The sequence below is a fragment of the Ceratotherium simum genome, chromosome 2 (genome assembly GCF_057802395.1).
Source record: "Ceratotherium simum simum isolate JZ-2026a chromosome 2, ASM5780239v1, whole genome shotgun sequence".
In the NCBI taxonomy this organism is placed as follows: domain Eukaryota; kingdom Metazoa; phylum Chordata; class Mammalia; order Perissodactyla; family Rhinocerotidae; genus Ceratotherium; species Ceratotherium simum.
In genome coordinates, this window is record NC_141901.1 from 87,147,621 (window position 1) to 87,167,887 (window position 20,267).

The 20,267-nt window shown below is 37.4% G+C and overlaps 1 protein-coding gene across 2 annotated transcripts in view; it reads left to right on the forward strand.

The window, feature by feature from the left end:
* Positions 1–12,032, forward strand: part of SLC44A5 (solute carrier family 44 member 5) — a 137,174-nt gene extending 125,142 nt beyond the window's left edge. Inside the window, exons 17-22 of one of the 2 annotated variants that reach the window (XM_087448899.1) lie at positions 706–809; positions 1,870–1,943; positions 2,539–2,609; positions 2,730–2,818; positions 4,153–4,237; positions 10,403–12,032. In XM_087448899.1, the coding sequence (XP_087305025.1) occupies positions 706–809; positions 1,870–1,943; positions 2,539–2,609; positions 2,730–2,818; positions 4,153–4,237; positions 10,403–10,509 (530 nt within the window). In that variant the 3' untranslated portion in view covers positions 10,510–12,032. The remainder of the gene's footprint in view (positions 1–705; positions 810–1,869; positions 1,944–2,538; positions 2,610–2,729; positions 2,819–4,152; positions 4,238–10,402) is intronic. The other variant, XM_087448904.1, reaches the window with a different exon arrangement.
* The last annotated feature ends 8,235 nt before the right edge of the window (positions 12,033–20,267 follow it).

Consider the following 20,267-nt stretch of genomic DNA (forward strand, 5'->3'; position numbering starts at 1 on the left):
TGGCGGGAATGTAAAATAGTAAAGCCACCGTGGAAAACAGTATGGCGATTCCCCAAAAAGTTAAAAATAGGATTGCCATATTATCCAGCAATTCCACTTCTAGATATATACTTAAAAGAATTGAAAGTAGAGACTCAGACAGATACTTGCACACCGATGTTCATAGCAGGATTATTCACAATAGCCAAAAGGTCGAAACAATCCAAATTTTCAGTAACAAAAGGATAAACAAAATGTGATATATACATGCAATGGAATGTTATTCAGATCTAAAAAGGAATGAAATGATGAACCTTGAAAACTTTATGCTAAGTGAAATAAGCAAGACACAAAAGGACAAATATTGTATGATTCCACTTATATGAGTTATCTAGAAGAGGCAAATTCATACAGACACAAGTATAGTAGAGGTTACCGGAGGCTGGGAGAAGGGGAGAATGAGGAGTTATTGTTTAGTGGGTACAGAGTTTCTATTTGAGATGATGAAAAGTTCTGGAAATGGATAGTGATGATGGTTGCACAACATTGTGAATGTATTTAATGCTACTGAATTGTACACTTAAAAATGGTTACAATGGTAAATTTTATGTACATTTTACTGAGATTTTAAAAATTTACAAGGCCATTTAAAAATTTTTATTATTTTTTTGATTCATAGAGTTTAGTTGCAAATCATTAATAGATTTAAATATCTCCTTCTCATAGAGGCTCAGAACAACTTTTCTAAATTCCTACAATGCTGCCTAAAATGCTGTTTCTGGTGTTTGGAAAATGTGGTAAAGTTTTTGAACAGAAATGCCTATGTTATGGTAAGTAGATTATTTTTTATTTACTAAACTTCTCCTTTGCAAACCCAAATCCCATGTCTACATTTCCATCTCTAAAGTACTTTTACATCAGGCAGTTGAATTTATCACCATGTTGATAAAAGGATTTGTGAGTCCAATGCATGATTCAGGGCTCTGCTTTCCTAGTTGAGATTGTATCTTAACTGTACTTCATTATTACCTTCAGAATCTTTTTGGAGAGGGAAAATATTATTTACCTTAGAAGTTTAAAAATGTGCTAGGTTGAATAAGATTTTGTGTGTCTTTGACATAGTTTAGTGGGAGGAATGCTTACTTAGTCTATGTTTTACTCTGAGAAGAAAATATTTTTCTAATTCTAGGATTTATGTAAGGGTCTATTCCTTTTTATGAATCTTTTGTTGATATGTGTGGGCATTGACAATGCCTAACTGAATTTATTACTTATTTCTTATGGGAATATGGAGACTTCTAAAAAGATTTTTCAAAATAGGGGATCCAGAATTATAATTCTTCTAAAATTTAGTCACTACAACCTACACTTGCTTATTATCACTGGCACACAGGGTCTGCAGGGGTGATTCAAATAGTCATAGAGATTCAAATAGTCATTTTTTACCTTCAGTGAGAATATTGTATTGAGCCTTTTAATCAGTAAATCAAGTGTATTGAAAGGCATTGGATTTCCAGAGAGTAATTTTTAATGTGAACGCCACAACATTTAACCCATTCAGCAGCAAACCCTAGCTGAAATGCTTCAAAGACAGAAGCCATGTCCTGGGTTTTGAGAAAAAGACCTACCTCTGTTTGAAGTTGTCTAATCCTCCTGGAGTTTGAGGGCATATAGCACCTGAAGCACACGTTGTTGTCAGCGACCCTGAGAGTTGTGCAGAGTTGAGGACACACAGTTCCCAGGCCTCCCACCAACCCAGACGTTGGAAAGAGGAATGACAGTAGCTGTATGGGTGACAGAGAATTAATTCATTTTCCTGTCATTGAGTTGTCTATTGGTCTTGTTAGGGTATGTTACCAACTCCAGAATAATATCAACTCTCTTCCTCAGATTGCAATATATGGCAAAAACTTCTGCAAGTCAGCGAGAGATGCTTTCAATCTGCTGATGAGAAATGTTTTAAAGTAAGTAATCAGGTTGAACATTGCAATAGATGATTTGGTGAACCCTGAGCATCACATACTTCACATATTGTTATTTAAAGTGTGGGTGGTCTTATTAGACATGAATATTATCTTTTAATTTGATATTTATTTTTATATCTTAGAATTGTCATTTTCGTCATCCACCTATGTCTTTACTCCCACTGGCATTGACTCATTTTTATTACCCACTCTGCTCAAGAAATTCCCCACATGAACATTGCCATCGTGTCTCTGACTATTCCCCCCTCCCAAAATTGACAGAGTGAAGAAATCAGAGAACAAATGCAGCATCCTCAGGATTCAGGGTGTCTATAGGCCTGGAATTAGTAGAGAAAGAGGCTGACACCATCAATAGCACTTGACAGCTCTACAATGCCATCTTCTGTTTACTTCTTTAAAATTAAGTCAGAACTCCATCCCTGGGTTCTACCTTCATTTCTTGCATTTAACAATGCCAAATAAAATTTCAGCGAAGACACATCAAAATGAACTCATGGATTACTTACTCTCATAAATTGCAAGTAACAAATGTAATTTAAACACAAAATTATGCTTTCTTTTTTCTGATTCTCAGAGTTGCAGTTATGGATAGAGTTACAGAGTTTGTCCTAATCCTGGGGAAAATCCTAGTTTCTGGAAGTATAGGTAAGTAATAGCAATACAAATAATAAAAATTTTAAAAGGTGCTTGGAAAATCTCCTTTACTACAAAAAGCTGTATTCCTTTGCAAATGCATAATATACATGTTCTGCCTTTTCTATGTAGGTATCTTGGCCTTCTTACTCTTCACGCAAAGAATCCCAATGATTCTAGAAGGACCAACATCTTTAAATTACTACTGGGTACCTTTGCTGGTAAGAGCTGGTGTCAGTCAGTTTGGGCTGCAATAACAAAAATACCAATGACTGGGTGGCTTAAAAAATATGAATTTATTCTTCACAATTCTGAAGGCTGAGAAGTCCAAAGTCACTGGGCCCACAGATTTGGTTCCTGTTGAGGGCTCTCTTCCTGGTTTACCCAGGGTCAGCTTCTTGCTATATTCTAACATGGTGGAGAGAGACATCATCTCTCCTGTCTCCTTTTATAAGGGCACTAATCCCCTTCATGGGTGCTCCACCCTCATAACCTAATTACTTCTCAAAGATCCCACCTCCAAATACCATTACACTGAGGATTAGGTTGCAACATATGAATTTTGAGGGGGGACAGTTCATTCCATAGCAGCTGGGTAATATTGACTCTGATTTATCAGAGATAGCAAAATAAAAAACAAAAAGGAATAGGAGAAATAATAATAGCTAACATTATTGGTCTTGCTTTGCGCCAAGCCGCATTCTGCTTTAGACACTGGTTCCCTTAAAAACAACCTCTGAGACAGAGGATTGCACCAGAAGGTTTATTAGGAAATGCTCTCCTGAGATACACTTGTAAGGAAGAGAGAAAGGCAGGCCTGAGCAAAGGAAGAAGCTGACCCATGCTGCAGTTATAGCTGACCTCAGGTGTAATTACAGGAAGTTCTGACAAAGGGAGGAGGAGGCTATTGTATGCTATTGTATGCTTATCTGCTGTTGGCCAGAGATTGACCCCTGGATGGAGGTTTAACCTTGGATGAGGCAGTTCCCTGCAAGGAAGGCAATTCATAGTGAGGGAATCAGCTGAGTCCTCAGCAGCGTTCATTCCCAAGCCAGGGGCATAGATGTGGCAGCTGGAGAGGACCTGGGTGGAGCCCTGCAGTATCTATTACAATGTGTTAACTCATTCAATCCATATGTCACAAATACTGTTATTATTCACATTCTCCCCTTCCGCACCGACCGTTTCACATAGGAGGCAAAGAGAGGTTAAGTCACTTGTTGAGTGAGTGCCTGAGTGGTGATTTGAACCTAGACAGTGTGCTCTGAACGCCTATGCTTTACCACCTCGGTGTACAGGATCCTAAATCTGGGATATTTTTGGTAGGCATTGGGGATAGTGATAAGAAAATTGGCAGGTAATCTAGTACATTTTGTTTAAAGCCCAGTACAAAGCACTCAAAAACATTATCACTGAATTTTTTTGGTCTCTATGTTGAAATCTTTTCCGATAGAGTACTTCAAAACTTTCTCATCATGATGTTCATTTAAAGCTGCATTATTGTTCTTCTGGATGAGTTAATGACATCTTCATTCTCTTCTTTACTCATTTACAGACAGTCATTATTGGATCTTACCTAATTGCACATGGGTTCTTCAGCGTCTATTCAATGTGTATTGATACAATTTTCATCTGCTTCTGTAAGTTTTCAGTATATGTGTTTTCCCCCTTCAGTGGATAACCGAAAGATGAGAAGGTTAAGACCCATGTCCTTGGCTGACTTGTGGATTTGCTATGACCTGGCTGCAACCCCAAAAGTGTGTTTATTTGGAAAGACACATTGTTTACTAGATGCTTTTTAGCCCTTGACAGCTGAGAGAATGGAGTTTGCAAAGCGTAGGAGAGTCAGCTACTGAAATGAACCTCAAGCTTCAGAGCATGGTGATAGCATGAAATTATTTTTTCATTTCTTAATGTTTTCAAATTTATAATAATGATTCGTTTCTGTTGTGCTTTATTAGCAGAACTGAGGACATAACTGGGCTTTGGGAACTCTTTGAGGAGAGCCTTTATAGGTTCTGATAAAGCCAAGCTGGCAATGGTTTCAAAGACACATAGGGCAATTTCACACTAGGTGACACAATGACAAATAGACAGGATTCATAGAGGAGCATGTCTAGGAAATGGCTAGATCAATTCTGATGCTTAGAGTTAAAATACTTCTTTAGAGCTTTCATCACTGACTTATTCACTGTGTCTGCACGTGGCATGTGCAACACACGTACACAGAAGAGTATGTTTTCTATTAGGGCCTCATCCTCAAAGCCCTGGAGAACCCATTGCCCATAAGGAGCTTGATCTGGGCCTCTCCTTCAACCTAGGGAACGTAGGGTCTGCAGGTGGAAGAACAGAAATTGTTAGCCCTCCAGCTATACCCTCTGAGAGGTTATTTCTCTGGCACATCACTCTTAAGAGAAGCAGAGAAAACATTCTATGACAGGGCATTACTGAGTGATCCACCTGTACAAAATTTAGGTTTTTTTCAGCATAACCCATAGCACCAACTTCAAGCTGGGGTCAAGAGAGACGATAATAACTATAGTGAGATATATTCAAGGAAAAACCTCTTAGAAAATGGTTTGACCTTGTTTTTTTTTTTCTTTCTGAACATTTTAAAAATCCATTTTCAATAACTGGACAAAGAAATCAGGAGAACTTTGTGTACTAGTTAGCTCTTCCTCTGGCCATAAATAGAACCAGAATGTTTAGTCTTTTCCTAGTGCCTCAGTGGTTTGTTAGGAAAAGCCATCTACAAAATGCCACATGAACAAACTCTAGCTCAGGTATGAGATGGATGAAGGAGCATAGGAATAAAGTAGTGCCTAAGACAGAGCTCTGGAACATTCCCAGATCTCTTCTCTCATCTCAAACGCTGATCATTGGAGCCTAATGGGTGATCCCACTGGGATCTTCCCCATTCTTTTAACTGAAAATATTTCTTAAAACGTATCTCAGGAAACATATAGAATCTTTAGTTTCCAGTCTTTGGAAGTTTTGGCAAATCTTGTGGATTTTAAATTTGACAGTGGATTTTAAACATGAGCAGTAAGAAATGTTTTCCACCCTTCTATATTAATAATTGCCAACTTCTTGAAAACCAGGTGTAATTTCAGCTTTATTCAATACCTTCTGTATTGAACATGAATAGTTTCCTTTTGGAGACTCTTGCCTTTGATAATAAAGAACAAGGGAAACCAAATTGTATTTCTCTTCCTTCCCCAGCTGTTACTTTGGGCAACATCTTACTTGGGAAAACATTCTTCTTACAGGATACTCTAAGCCAAATTCTGATTGTGTGGGACTGGACTATATATATATAAATACCTATTATCTTGGCTGCCAAAAAACTGGTGTTTTTTAAAAATTTAAACCATTTGCAAACACTTCATTTATAGAAATAGCATTTTTTTAATATTACAAGGAAATGAGAATTCATACCAGGTTTCCTACCAATACCTCAAGGGTAATAGTGAATCAGACATATGATACATGATTTGTGATATATGATACAGAAATATGATTAAGGAAGAAAGAACAAAATGGTCAGTGTCTATCATGTTCCCTCTAGCTTTTCATTTTGTGTGTGGGGAAGGTCACTGTGAGGGTTAATGTAAAATTCTACTAAACCAATAATCCAACCATTCCCAAAAGCATATGATGAAAAATAATTTAGATTTATACCACAAATCTATGATTATCCTATATGGTTTTGTGTAATAATTCTTATCCTTTATGTCATAATAAATAAAAGCTACAAATAACATAATCTTTTTAAATATATACTAGTCAAAACCTAGACTCAAGTTGCATTTATACATTGACTGATAGATATTATCTGCTGTGAATTGTATGTATCTGCAGGAAACTTAATTCCAGGCAAACTTCTTTTGCTTCTCAGCATCATTCTGGTGCTTCCAACAGGTGTGTGTTCAGTGACCACCGCATCAATTTATTATTAGCCTAAGCAAAGCAGGAAGGTAAATTCTTGTATCACAGAAGTCAGAAAACACTGATATTGCCTTTCAGATGTAACCAGAGGCAGCCTGCAAGGATTAGAACAGGACACCTTATGGTTAAGTAGGATGAGAACTGAGCTCAGTGTCAAGAGGCTGGTCCCCACCTCATCCTGATTGCCTCAGAGCTTTCGACTTCAAGAGAATCATTTTTCATCCCTGGGTCTCACTTTCTTCATTTGTAATATTAGGGTGTAGACTACCATTAAAAGTGACTTTGAACTCTGAAATTCAATTATTATTCTACATTTATCACAGGATTAATACATTTTTTATTCAGCTTCGTCTCAGAGGATGTGGTAATTGACCTTTCTGAAACAAACAGTCACAGAATTTAAAGATAATACTTGTGAAAGGACATGAAAGATCTTATTAACCTTTAAACTACCAAAGTAACTCTTTGGGAGTGGGTGGAATTTAGGAAATTTCAGGGCTTCCTGGCAGAGGTTGAAGCTTCTTAATTGTCCAGCATCAGCAACTTAACTGCACTAATTTGTTTTATATTTGACTTTCTAACACTGATTTCTCTGATTTTTCCCTGTTTGACTCTCCAATTTATAACAAATGTGCATAATTGTTCTGCCGCTTTTGCCTGCTTTGGCTGCTGCATATACAGGTGAAGATCTGGAAAGAAATGATGGATCTACAGAAAAACCCTACTTCATAGCCCCTACCCTGCACGGAATTCTGAACAAGAAGCAACTAGTTCCCCAGAAGCAGAAAGAGTAGAAAAGCTCCAAACAGTGCCACTCATTTTTAAGTAGAAGTTTTGTAAATTAGGTCACTTGTAATATGAAAATGATGCTTTTGAGTAATGTGAAATTTCTGTGCTTATTCCTAAAAAGCCAGAACCTGGTACCACCTAAGGTGTCAGGCATTTGATGACAGTAGCCTCTGTGAACTAGGATACTTTATAGACTGTGGTCCCAGCTGAAGAGCAAGGTGTAAACGTCAAATGTTTTTTTAAAGTCTATAGCCGAAAGTGTTTTAAAAACTTTTATAACCTGGCGTGCTGTTTCCCAATGCAGCACTTTATAGCCTTTCTTTTTATAAATGTATATTTGTAAAGAATATTCAGGCAACTTTTGAAAGCACTCTAAATGTATAATCAATTAGCCATAAAAAAGATTGATTCATAGTTAACCAGCATATGGTACTAAATTTGTAAATATGGTGCTATGGTTATATTTGTACTGTTCAAGCTAGCAGACAACTCTCTAAACTGTGATTAAACTTGTGTTAATGTTTCCCTAAGAAGTGTATTTCAGTAAGTGATTCAAGTCCATGACAAACATATAGAAGTTATTGTTATACAGGTCCCATAGAGAGCGTTACTCAGTAAAAATGACTATGGAACCTTCATAGCCCATTTTGTTTCAGTGAAATTATATTTCTAGTAGAGTTGTATCGTAGTTCTGGAATCATTTTGAATAATATGAACCTCTGGCCACCATGAAAATATTCTGAACAAAACTGAAACGACCACATAACTCATGCCCTTTGTCTCTAACCCAAATAGAGACAAATTCCTATTCTCCTATTCCCACCATATAGAAAATCAGTATGGATTTGTTTCAGAAGAGTGATTATATCTTTTATGAGCATACCTGTTTTTCTAGATTAAAGAGATTGTATGGTTTGTTCTACAAAAGGTTTAATTTTAGTTCAACTTTCAACGAGGAAAGAAAGGATAAGTAAGACACTTCTGATATTACCCTGAGGAAATATATTATTAGCCCTCCATAGGTACCTCAACTGGTACCTTTACAAGGGACATACTATGGGTTAGGAAATCTCTCCCTCAAGAGTTTAAGAGGAAAGTTATTTTCATACTCCACCCCTGCTGGCCAGAGCAACAAGCCAGTTTCTGGCAGCCATGCCTTAGTCTTTTGCATGGCAGAGCAAAGCATGAATTAGACACTCACGTGCTTTGCCTCTCCATCCCCTGTGTGCAAGTGCGTGTGATATGGCTTACGGTGTAAAAATGGACCCCAAAAAGAGCAATGAATCAAGTAGTATCCTTTTGGCTTTTACACTAAGCTTGTGTTTAAGGATTATTTATGTGTTGACAGAAAGGAACTTGTTGATCTAACATTTTGATCTGAATATGATCCATGTATCCATGAAGAGAGTCAGAAATGTGTCATTGTGTTCTAAATTAATATAAATACTAATTTATTTAATGATCCTGAAGTGTGGGAATCTAGATTTAGACTGACTCCATGGCAGCTTAATAGCAAGAAGCCAATGAATAGGGAAGATTTCCAAAATGTTGGTCTTATAATGGCCACCCTCTTGTTCTTGCCTTACTTTCTTGAGATTATTGTAGTCAAAAGTGTCACTTGGCTTCACATCTTGGCAAAGGGCTTCCTTCACTCTTATTCTCCTAGAAGTATATATATTTCAGTGAAGAGTGGAAACCTATCTTTCTAGATTGTTATTATTATTATTTTATTATTCAACAACACAGGGGTCACAACAAAGATCTAGTAAAATAGTTACCTCTATCTTAAGTGTTGAAAAACTGTAAGGATTAAGTCCCCTTAAGAGTAGTCAAAAAGTTTATAATGATGAAACAAAACAATTTTTGATTTTTTTGTAGGCGTCAGAATCACTCTGAGAACTTATTGTAAATATAGATGCTTCCCCTACCCCTGCCAAGAGATTCTCATATATTGTGTTTGGGTGTGGGGCAGCTTGTAAATTATTATAAAGTTCTCTAGTTGATTCTGATACACATAAAAGTTGGAAAATCACTTGAATAAAATATAAATCGACATGTGAGAAACTAGTTGCCTATTTTTTCCATATATTCTTGGCTGTTCTAGGAGTCAGAAAATTGAGAAAGACAAAGGAGATTAATTTGGAGACTTCTAACAATCATAACTTCTTCTGTATTTTAGATTCTTGGTACTAGATAGGGCCCATATATTAAATGTATAACATCATATCTACTGATTAGGCCAGAAAATTCTCTAGAGTAAACGTGTTCACTGAACTATATGGAAGTACATTCTAAACTTGGCTATATATTAAGGACATAACCCTTGGGTGCAAAATCATAGGAAACGGAATGCCATTTGGTTCAATATTTCTTAATAACTTCTTTAACACTTAAAGGAAGAATCTCTAAGTATAGAAGTTGTAACTATATTATGGGCTTACTTCTAGTCAGAAAAATAGTCTCCATTAATTACTTCTTTGTGTAATTGAAATATACAGAGTAAAAATGAGCATTGTTTTTGAGAAAAAAAATTAGAAGCCATTTACTTACAAAACAAAGTAATAACTGTGAAATAAATCAGAGCGATATTTTTCAAAATTTGCAGTTTAAGGATTTGAAATCTAAAATGTTACCTCTTGTTTTTTAAAACTATACTCTCTGAATTGTTGATGTCAAAACAAAAGCAATTTTGAAAAAATATGGTAATTTAGAAAGTAAACTGAGGACACAGTACTTTTTAGGAATTTGAGGGTGAATTTAGAAATTCCTGGTGAATCTTTTGTGTTTTTGTAATTGTTTGCTGTCCAGAAGAAGATAAGTTATTTCCTCAAGAGGCATGCACTATGGGCAGAATCTGACCTGGTACACAGAATGAGATAATATCTTACTGACGTAACAACAAGGGCTGATTGTTTTCTCATAGATATGTTTACAATAACAATGATGCCAAACTATGCTGTGTTAAAAAAACATTTTGACCTGCTGTAACGCAAGTGGGCAGCAGATGGCGATGTTACTTCTCTTACAGTTTTGCTGTGATATTTACTCTGTGCCATTCTTCCTCCTAGTGGAAGATTTAGAAAGGAACGATGGTTCTACTGAAAGACCCTATTACATGAATCAGTCTCTGCTGAAGATTATGAACAAGCAAAGTACACAAACTAAGAAGCAGTAGAAGTGCAAACTCTGGTCATCCTGTAGCCGTGTGTTACCTCTGCCTCATCTGCCGTGTCTGTGCAACACTCGTCCATAAGTGCTTTGTGTTTGGAATACTGTATTCACGACCTTGTTGGCTTTTATTTGCATGTTTTATACCAAAGCTTATACTGTAATACGTGAAGCCATCAGAAGTCGCAAGGGAATTGTTAATAACATGGAACATTTTTATACTAAGATCTTTTGTTTTGTAGTTCATTTTTTAATCGAGTGGCTTGGATGTTTTGAAAATACTAGTGAATATGTTAATATTCTTTTAAATATTAGATTGAAAAATGACACTTTAAATTGATAGCTCCTAATTAATATATTTTTTAAATTACAACTAAAAGACTTCTACAGGGAAAATTGGTAAACAACATGAAAGAGAAAATTTTAAAGTTTTTCCCCACTGCTGCTTGACAGTCAATCGATAAAAGGACCGCCCCACTCCGGATTTTGCTCTAAGTGTAGAATGTTTCCTATTAAAATGAATTGCCAACCATCCAGCCTTCACTACTTCATCCTCTGAGAAAGTGCCTTACTGGCTGTTTAATATTACCCAGCTTTTGTGGGCAAGTTTACAAACATTGTTTAAAAAAAAACAACCTGCAATGTTTAGTGATCAAAACAAGTCTTCTTGTATTTGCTTTCCTCTTAGTGCACTGGTTGGAAACATTTGTCATTCCAGTATGTCTGATAGCCTCACTAAGAGTACATTTTGCAGCATCAACAATTTCCCTTGCGCCTAGTGGACATTCATGAATGTGTACTACACGCAAGAAAAAAAAAAAAACCCCTGAAAGTACGCTTGTTGGGTTTGTTTTTTTACTAAAAGCAAGAAGTTTAAAAAATGTAACCTTTTCTACAGTAGATCTTTGAAAATACAATAGGTACGAGACCACATTTCTCAGTGTTTTACATAGATTGGAAAGGGAAACTTCGAGAAATCACAAAGGGAAACTTTACCCCTAGCGAGGGTGCTCACAGATGTTAGGTACTGAATTGCTCCATTTTAAATCATTGTTTATTATTATCAAGGAAAGTTCTATGTATGTTATTTCGTTTTCTAACTTTTGATATGAAATAATCAGTTTACTTATATTGATTTTTATTGTGCTAATATACACAGGAACATAATTCCTAATTCAACTTTAAATAATTTTACTAATACTACTAACTGTAAAGAAAATGAATTCAGTTTGTTACTCGGTGTTATAGAAAGAGTCTATAAAGCATTCACCCTAAGGGAATGTCAATCACATATGATAATTTGTGAAAGCTTTGAGAATCAACAGTAAGTTACTATCAGTTTATCTATCACATTTGTTTAAATGTGAATTTAGATATTCTTTTATGCCAAAAACAAACTCACATGAGCACATGACAGTCTGAGCTCTATAATCAGTGTGCTTCTGCTGTGCAGAAATATTAGGAACATATTGTCTAAATATCTTTGATAACTAAAATGTTTAATATTTAATGAAATTTGTTGTTACTCATTGTTTGAAATCTATTTGTTTTTCCTTCTAATAAAGATTTAGATAAGAAAAAATTGTCTGGCTTTTTATTTCTTTAAGCCGGAAAAAGAGAAATGCTTTAGTTTTTAAAACCCACCATACTATGACAGGATCTTCTCTGTATCAAATATCTAGATTTTTAACATCTAGATTTCTTTTTTACTTTTCCATTTTTCTCTAGCTGTGCATGGTTGCCAAATCAAATAACTGACACTGATAATTTATACAAAGTAAATAAGTCAAAGCTAAATGAGTAAGAGATGGATTTTTTAAACCCAAACAATGGCCTAAATTAGTTAGTTGGTTTCTGTTTTATTTTGCCAAAGGTTTGCTCAGTCCCTCATTTAGGTTTGCCAACATTCATAAGAAGCAAATCTCATCATTTTAAATACAGGGATAAATTTAGAGAACCTAAGAAATGTGCACAGTAATTAACAGTTTTCCAAGGCAAGATTAAATATACCTATCACTGGTTTATCTTAAGCTAAAAATTTTCTTAGGTTCAGATATTCCTTAACAAATGTAGAAGAATCTATTTTTAAATCAAATTATATGTTAAATCTTCAAAATTAATTTGTCTTTAAAATTAAATGAGTTTCTTTAAATAAAACAGTGTTCTTGCAGTTTTCTGTTTAAAATTTGCAACTTGCAGTTTAAAATTTCATTTTACAATGATGTTCTAAATCTAAGATGTTTATTAAAATAGCTAATAAGAAAAATTTTATTTTCTTATTTAAAATAAAAATATTGTTTGGTTTTCAGAAGAAATCCAAATTCTGCTTTAGGTCTTAATAATAACTCCTACTTTTAGATGATAAAGCATGGATCATATTTGTCAATAAATTGTTTGAAATTGGACTATAATTGATTTGATTTTTCTGTGTGCCTAGAAAGTTTAAAAAGGGTTTGTGAATCCATACAGTAAAATTACACTATTAAACGTTCTGTGGGATCATCAGGCATAATGTGGTTATTGTTTAAACTAATATTGGAAAACAGGCTCTGTGCAACAGTTCCTTATTTTTCTTTTACTATATAGCTGACCTGCAATGTATGTTCTTTCACTTTTACAAGTAGTGCCTCAGGAAATTGCTCTCAAACTCTAACCAGGCACAGTAATTATCTCTAGTATTATCTGGTTCTGGACTGGGGAACATGCTTTATAAATCAGTCTTTGTTGGCATAAGATCTGGGGACAAAATTGAACTGAAATCATTATTGCAGACAATGGGCTATGACATGGTATCTTCTCATGTTTTCCAGTTTCTTGCAAATTATCCGTAGATGTCTGCAAATGCTTGTTTTTTCTTTTTAATATAGCTGTATGATTATGAGAATACAATTCAATAAATCATTGATGAAAAGAAATATCTTACTACTATAGCAGGAATGAATTACTTCTCCAAAGTTACTTTCCATATACCATGTTTTTGGTCTTGGGGTTAAAATGGGTATTGAAGACTTCTCTCAAGACCTCGCTGAGTTACTTCTGGTCCTTAGTGAATCTATCGTCACCCAGAAAACAAAGCCAACCCCATTAAAACGAATGCGAATTCACTCATTCATGTAAACTGAGTACCACCTTACGCAAGGCTTGTACATCAGGATGATGTCACTGTCATGGACCGTCTTAAAATTTATCAGGCCAAACTCAACCACCCTCTCCCCCATTTATGACTTTCCAATTGCTTGAAATGAAAAGTAGCTAAAACAGTATAGAATCTGGCACTATCTTCTTTAATGGTTTCTGTGCTGGGAAGAAGGGGGTCTGTCCCATGACACATTAAAAAGCAATCAATTCAATTTTACCATTTGAAGTCACTGGCTTTTTTTTTTCTTTTTTTTTAATGCCTTGGCTCTTTTTCTCCAGACCTTAATATATACTGTATGATTCAGAATAATTTAAACAAGTGGAGAAACCAATCTTGTGAATGAAGTAATATGTCCTTCCACGGCAGGCTCTAAAACATAGGCATCCTTGTAGTCTGGCCCTTTGCTATTAAAGAGCAGAGTGTGTTAACCAAGGTAGCAGAAGCTTATCAAATGAAAAGATGTTTCATTTTGCACCTAAATTAAAGTGATCTCAGACTAGATTCATTGTGAGATTAACCTTGGAGTCTCCACATTCTTTCAGCCAGACAACCGTGTGCTGCTGCACGTTATGTCTGTACTGCACAGAAAGGAGAAAGTGAAGGTAAGATGTTGAGAAAAGCATTGGTGTCCAAGGAGAGAACAGAAAAAGCTAAGGATATATGAAAAAATCTCTAGCAGGATCCAAGAGGTCAATGTTATAGCAAGTGGGGTGCCTTCTGAAAGCAATTCAAAAATCTATTGAAAAAGAAACTCAATAGCAAATTAGAAGCCAGTAATTAAACACACAAAAATGTTTTTAGTCTTCTGGTAAACAGCACTGAAGCAGACTATGTTACAATAAAACTAATCACATAGATGTATTTAGCCCAAACAAACAAACAAAAAAGAATGATGTCCCAACATGATTTATGATTAAGGGATTAAAAAACATCTGCGTCTTTTTCTCAGCACTCTCGCATGTTAGCCAAAGCTTTGCTGTCATGATGAGCTGGTGTGTTTCTCTCTTTCTTCTCAACTCTAAGATGGATTCCTTTTCTGAATTTCTCACTTCCTTTAATCCAACTCAGTCTCTTCCTTTATCTCATTTTCCCATACCTATAAGAAATTGAGGCTCTAATAAGGTCTTTGTATGGAAAGGGAGATGGGAGAGGAAAAGGAAGAATGAAAATGAAGACTTCAACTAGCAGCTTGGATTGTGCTCTGGAGCGGCAGGTTCACGGTATGAGTTCTGAACAACACTGGGGCATCAAGCAAGGCAAATGACAGAGCCTAGCAGTAAAGCACAGTGGCTATTAGGAGGGCTTTAGAACCAGGCCAGATAAGCTTAGATTCCAAGTCACGGTGTTACTACGTGACTGTGGGCAAGGTGTTTAACTGCTCAGAGGCTTTTCTGGTTGAAAATGGAAGCTAACTCCCTCCACGGTGCTTCCAGGAAGATAACACGGGAGCATGCGCATCGTGCCCACTTTTGTGAGGGCCTGGTCCATAGAGACATCCAGTGCCTAGTAGCCATGAATGGTAGTATCCTCTTGACTGAGGACTTCTGGTGCCCTTGGTGATTTGACTTTACCACCTCCTCCAACCCCAAAGGGCAGCTTATTTGGGCTTCTCAGAGAATCTAGTGAAGGTCATCCTAGCAGTGAGAGCCTCCTCTTGCCGCTACACGGCTCCCAGGACAGATAAATGTCCTCAGAACATGGGTGGATCCTGCTCCTTCCTGGAGCTTCATTCCAAGTCTCATGTGAGATTTTTTAACAAAGCCTGTATTCTTCGCGGCATTATTCACTATAGCCAAGACGTGGAAGCAACCCGAGGGTCCCTTGATTGATGATTGGATAAAGAAGATGTGGTATGTATATACCATGGAATACTACTCAGCCATAAAAAAAAGACAGACAAAATCATCCCATTTGCAACAACATGGATGGACCTGGAGGGTATTATGTTAAGTGAAATAAACCAGAAAGAGAAAGACAAACACAGCATGATTTCACTCATATGTGGAAGATAAACCAACGCACGGACAGATAAAACTGTTTGGGTTACCAGGGGCAAGGGGGCTGGGGGGTGGGCACAAGGGTTGGAGGGATGCATTTATATGGTGACTGACAAACAATAATGTACAACAAAAATTTCACAATAAAAATAAAGCCTTATTCTTGGGTCATTGAGGACAGACCACTTCTTGAGTAGCCAAGGGGAATTGCACTGTGCTTTTGGCTCTTTTGACTCAGACTTCTTCACTTTTACCTTCCTTTTTATTTTAAATTCCAGCATTAAACCAGGTTTGTGAAGTTGGCAGATTGGGTGGGGTTTCTACTGTCCTTTAAACTTTACTTGTCCTCTGAGTAATGCTGAAAACTGAATGACATTTCAGTTTAATGTCGCAAAATGGATGATTGTAGCCTTCAAAACTGAGGCCATGGATCTGCACTTTTTCCACCTGGGTGTTGGCTTTTCCTTGCAGACTCTGCTCCAGGAGTTTGCAGAGGTCTGTGGGAAGACTTCCTTCAGTCTGCTTCCCTGCACCGGGTTCCCAGGCAGGAAGCCCTTGATGAACTGCTGGTTTCGGGCCTTTGTTGAGGACCTACTGTTTCAGGCCTCTATGAGGGCCCCTGTTTTCCTAAGGCAGAACAAGATGGCTCCACCAGTCTTAAATAAAATCAGCAAAGAAGAAACCATGCTTAAAAGCAAGAGTTCCATTTATTTTGGTGGGTCCTAATTAGCTTTTGGTGGCCATAAAAGAGAAATGGAGTGGCTAGAAATCATTTTATGCCATGTCATTTACATAATTACAGTGTTTATTTCAATTCACAGTGTAAACCAATGAATAGGCAAATCATTTTGCCATCTATAACATGAAATGTGTTTTGGGGAGGTGGCTTCAAGACAAATCAAACTACTAAAAGATTTTAGGAATTGTACCATTATGTTCTTTTTCATATGGTTTGCTTGGAGAATCGGGGTGTTTTTAGATTGCTAATTTAGCATTTCTGTGATAGAAAGAGCACAAAATATGTTTCCCAGCTCATACAAAAAGCAGAAAAGATAAGATAAAAGGAAAAAAATATGGTACAAAATATATCAAACATTAAAAATGTTCCTGTGTTTTCCTAATTTATTACTTTAAAATTAAATTATGTCTTGAATTCTTAATTTAACCTTTTTTGAAAAACAACGCTGTTTTATCTTTGCTGCTATGCGGGACTTCTTTTTTAAATAATTTTGGTTTGCTTCTGAAGCAATTTGTTGTCCTCGTTGTTGTTGTTTTGCATATGTGAGTTTTGGGCATATAACTTGCTCTTAAACTGGTTTTACCATGTGTGGCCCATTATGAAATAGTCATTCTCAAATGGTGCTTAATGGAACTTAAATGCAGAAAATAAACCACAAGTAGGGAGGACCCCTGATGGGCCCTGATTGCTTCAGAGCACTATGCCTGCCGTGTGTGTGCCTGCACGAGTGCAGGATGTGCAAATGTGTGTGTCGGGAAGGGGGGATGGCATGTGAACCCAGCACACAGTAGAGTGTATGAGTGACTCTTATCTAGTGCTACTATCTCAAAAATACTAAAAACAGCCTCTTTCTATCTCTTTCTGAGAAGCTTAGCCAGATACCAAAATTACCTTAATATTAAGAACAGAAATAAGAGCTGGTCTAAAATGTTTCCCATTACATTCTGCTCTATATCCCCAAACCTCTGAACATCCTCATTAGCTCTAGAACATGGTGCTGTTGGAGAGAAGAACTCTACTGACGCAATCTTCAAAGGGAAGATTCACAGCTATGGCAGTGCAAGCTACTAGGCTGTCATTTGTTCCCCAGCCGGCTTTCAGCTGAATTCACATTCAAGTGCGCCATGTGTATTTCATTCAAGCTCCAGAGAATTGGAATTCCTGCCATTACCACCCAGTCAGCCCCCAAAGCAGCAGCTGCTTGATCCAGGCTGTGCTTACATCCACACACAACCGCCCCAAGAGTTTTTCCCACCTGGGACTGACCACTTGATTATCAGCCACCTATAAGTTGTCCCAGTCCACCCCAGAGTCCTGGCAGTGATACTCACAGGACCCAGACGCAAATGCATGCTGCTGGATCCTGCCACCAGGTCTTCTCTCAGATTTGAAAAACTTCAGCTTGAGAGTTACTAAACTCTTTCTGGATGGGAGGCAATGTGGAAGATTTAAAAGTATATTCAATTGTCCCTTGCCAATGCTTTCCCTTCAGAGTAGTCGTTACATGTGCTAGGTTAGTTATTTATAGTCCCCACTAGACTGCAAGCTCCATGAGGGCACAGAATGTGTCTGGCTGGTTCTCTACTCTATCTGGAGCCTGTCATACAGCAGGTGCTCATTAAATACTTCTTCCATAAGTGAGTGCGATAGGGGAAGCCTTCATGGAAAAGGTACAGCTTGTGTTGTCTTTGGAAGGACACTGAAGATTGGAATAAGATATTGAAGAAACAAAGATATTCAAGATATCAGGAAGAAAATGGGAATTCCAAAAGGGAGGTGAAGGGGGAGAAAAATGAGTCCCCTGTTTGGAACATTGGTCTGTGCACTGTTGGGGCAGGGACGGCAGGCAATTGTTGAGTGACTGCGGCTGGGGAAAGAGGTGGGGGCTTGCAATATAGCGTAACAAGTGTTTGAGGCAGGGGGACAATGGAAGCGCCAGGAGTGGATACCATCTCAGAGAGAGGGTGTGAGCCAGGAGGCATGAGGGCAGGAGAAGCTTCTTGGCATGGAGTCCACAAGGACCGAGCAATAAGATTTAGAGACCAGAAGAGAGAGAGAGAGAGGGAGAAACCCAACCAAAAGGTGAAATAAGGATATCCTTATCATCTAAGGATAAAAGACTGTTTCCTCTTTCTCCCTCTCATATCACCAGCTAGCAGGGCCCCTTGCTATTGGCCGTGAGGTAGAGTCTTCCTTTGAGAAAGGGTTTGGGGGCATCCACACACTTGCTGCATGCTCTTGGACAAGTTACTTCACATCGCTGAAACAGATTTCTCATCTGTAAAATTAAGGTGACACCTGCCTCTTAGAATTTGGGTGGTAATGTCAAAATTGAGTGTGATAAGCACCAAACACATAGTACCTGACACATTACAGAAGATATAGGTAGACAGTTAGATAGGTATGTATATCTATATATATATATACACACACATATATATACTTATATAGTTTTCTTCCTCCCACTTAGCCACTGTATCTATCATCTACCTATCTATCGATCGATCGATCTATCTTTAACTATATATATAGTTTTCTTCCTCCCTCTGAGCCACTTAGCCCTAGACTCAGAATACTTAAGTTTAAGGGCTCACTTTGCCACCAAACTAATGTGTGATCATGGGCCTCAGTTTCCTCACTGAGGAAAACATGAGAGAATGGGCTGGTCTATCTCTAAACTATCTTCAAGCTCTAAGATTCTCTAATTCTCAGATAATAGAGAAGAATGTTTGGGAATTACATATTTAAGCTTTTTAATAATGTAATTTCTCGGGAGAGGCAGAAATCACCAACTAACTAGTCTTCACTTAGCCTCATCAATAAGCTTTAAGGACGCCATGACAACACTTTCTGATCTTCCTCCTCACATAGGCAATGGATGTGTCCATGAGACTTAATTAAGAGAGTCACTCATGAGTGAATAGAAGAGTTTAAGTCCATGAGAAAAACTCTGTTTTCTTTTAAGGCCCTATAAAGTTAAGTGTGTCAGCCTCAGACAGCGATACTGGAGTGAATAATGAAAGCACAGGTGGTGGCTATAAACGCTGGGAAGGGAGGCTATCAAATGCAGAGACAGAATTACATTGAAAGCACATTTCTAGACAAATCCTCATGGTGTGTGTTTAATAAGTATACTATCTCCAGAGCCACAGGCTTTCAGAATATCATGATTATGTCACGGACCAAACTCACAGCTCCATGGGTCCAGGACTCTGCCTCAGGCAGGGCCCCTAGTGACGCATGGTGGGAGCCTCAGGGACCCCCTCGCCCCCTCACCACCACCCCACTCTGTCTCTCCCACCAGATGGCGAGGACCTTCAGGATACCGGCCTTAGTCTTTGGATCCTGCCACAGCCCTCAACATGGGGTTTTACATAGAGACAGCACTCAGTAAATATAGGGTAAATGAATGAAAGGTGGGAGGTATGCCCCCAAAATCCTAGTCACCCTCAATAATGGCTGATTGTTCAATGCTGTATGAAGTTATCTAAGCTTTTTTTGGATTTCTTTCATATTCTCAGCCTGTATGAGTTTGCATAATTAGCGACGGTGTGCTTCCGTTCATTTGTTCTAAATTGTTCTTTCCTGCTTTGAAGCATTTCCTCTAGGAGCCCTGGGTCTGATGGGAGACATGGCAGATGCATAAATATATAAATTACAAAGCAGAATGTTAATCATCATAAAGAAAGTAAACAAAGAACCATGGGCATTTAAAGGAGAGGATGAATTTCAGAAAAATATAAATGTTTTGTGGACAGAGTGGTATTTGTGTCAGGTCTTTAAGGAGCTATAAGATTTTGAGTAACAGAAATAAAAGGAGGAAGATGGCGTTTCAGCAAAGTAAAAAGCCTGAGCAAGACATGAAGCGAGAAAGTGAAAAACACAGCCCG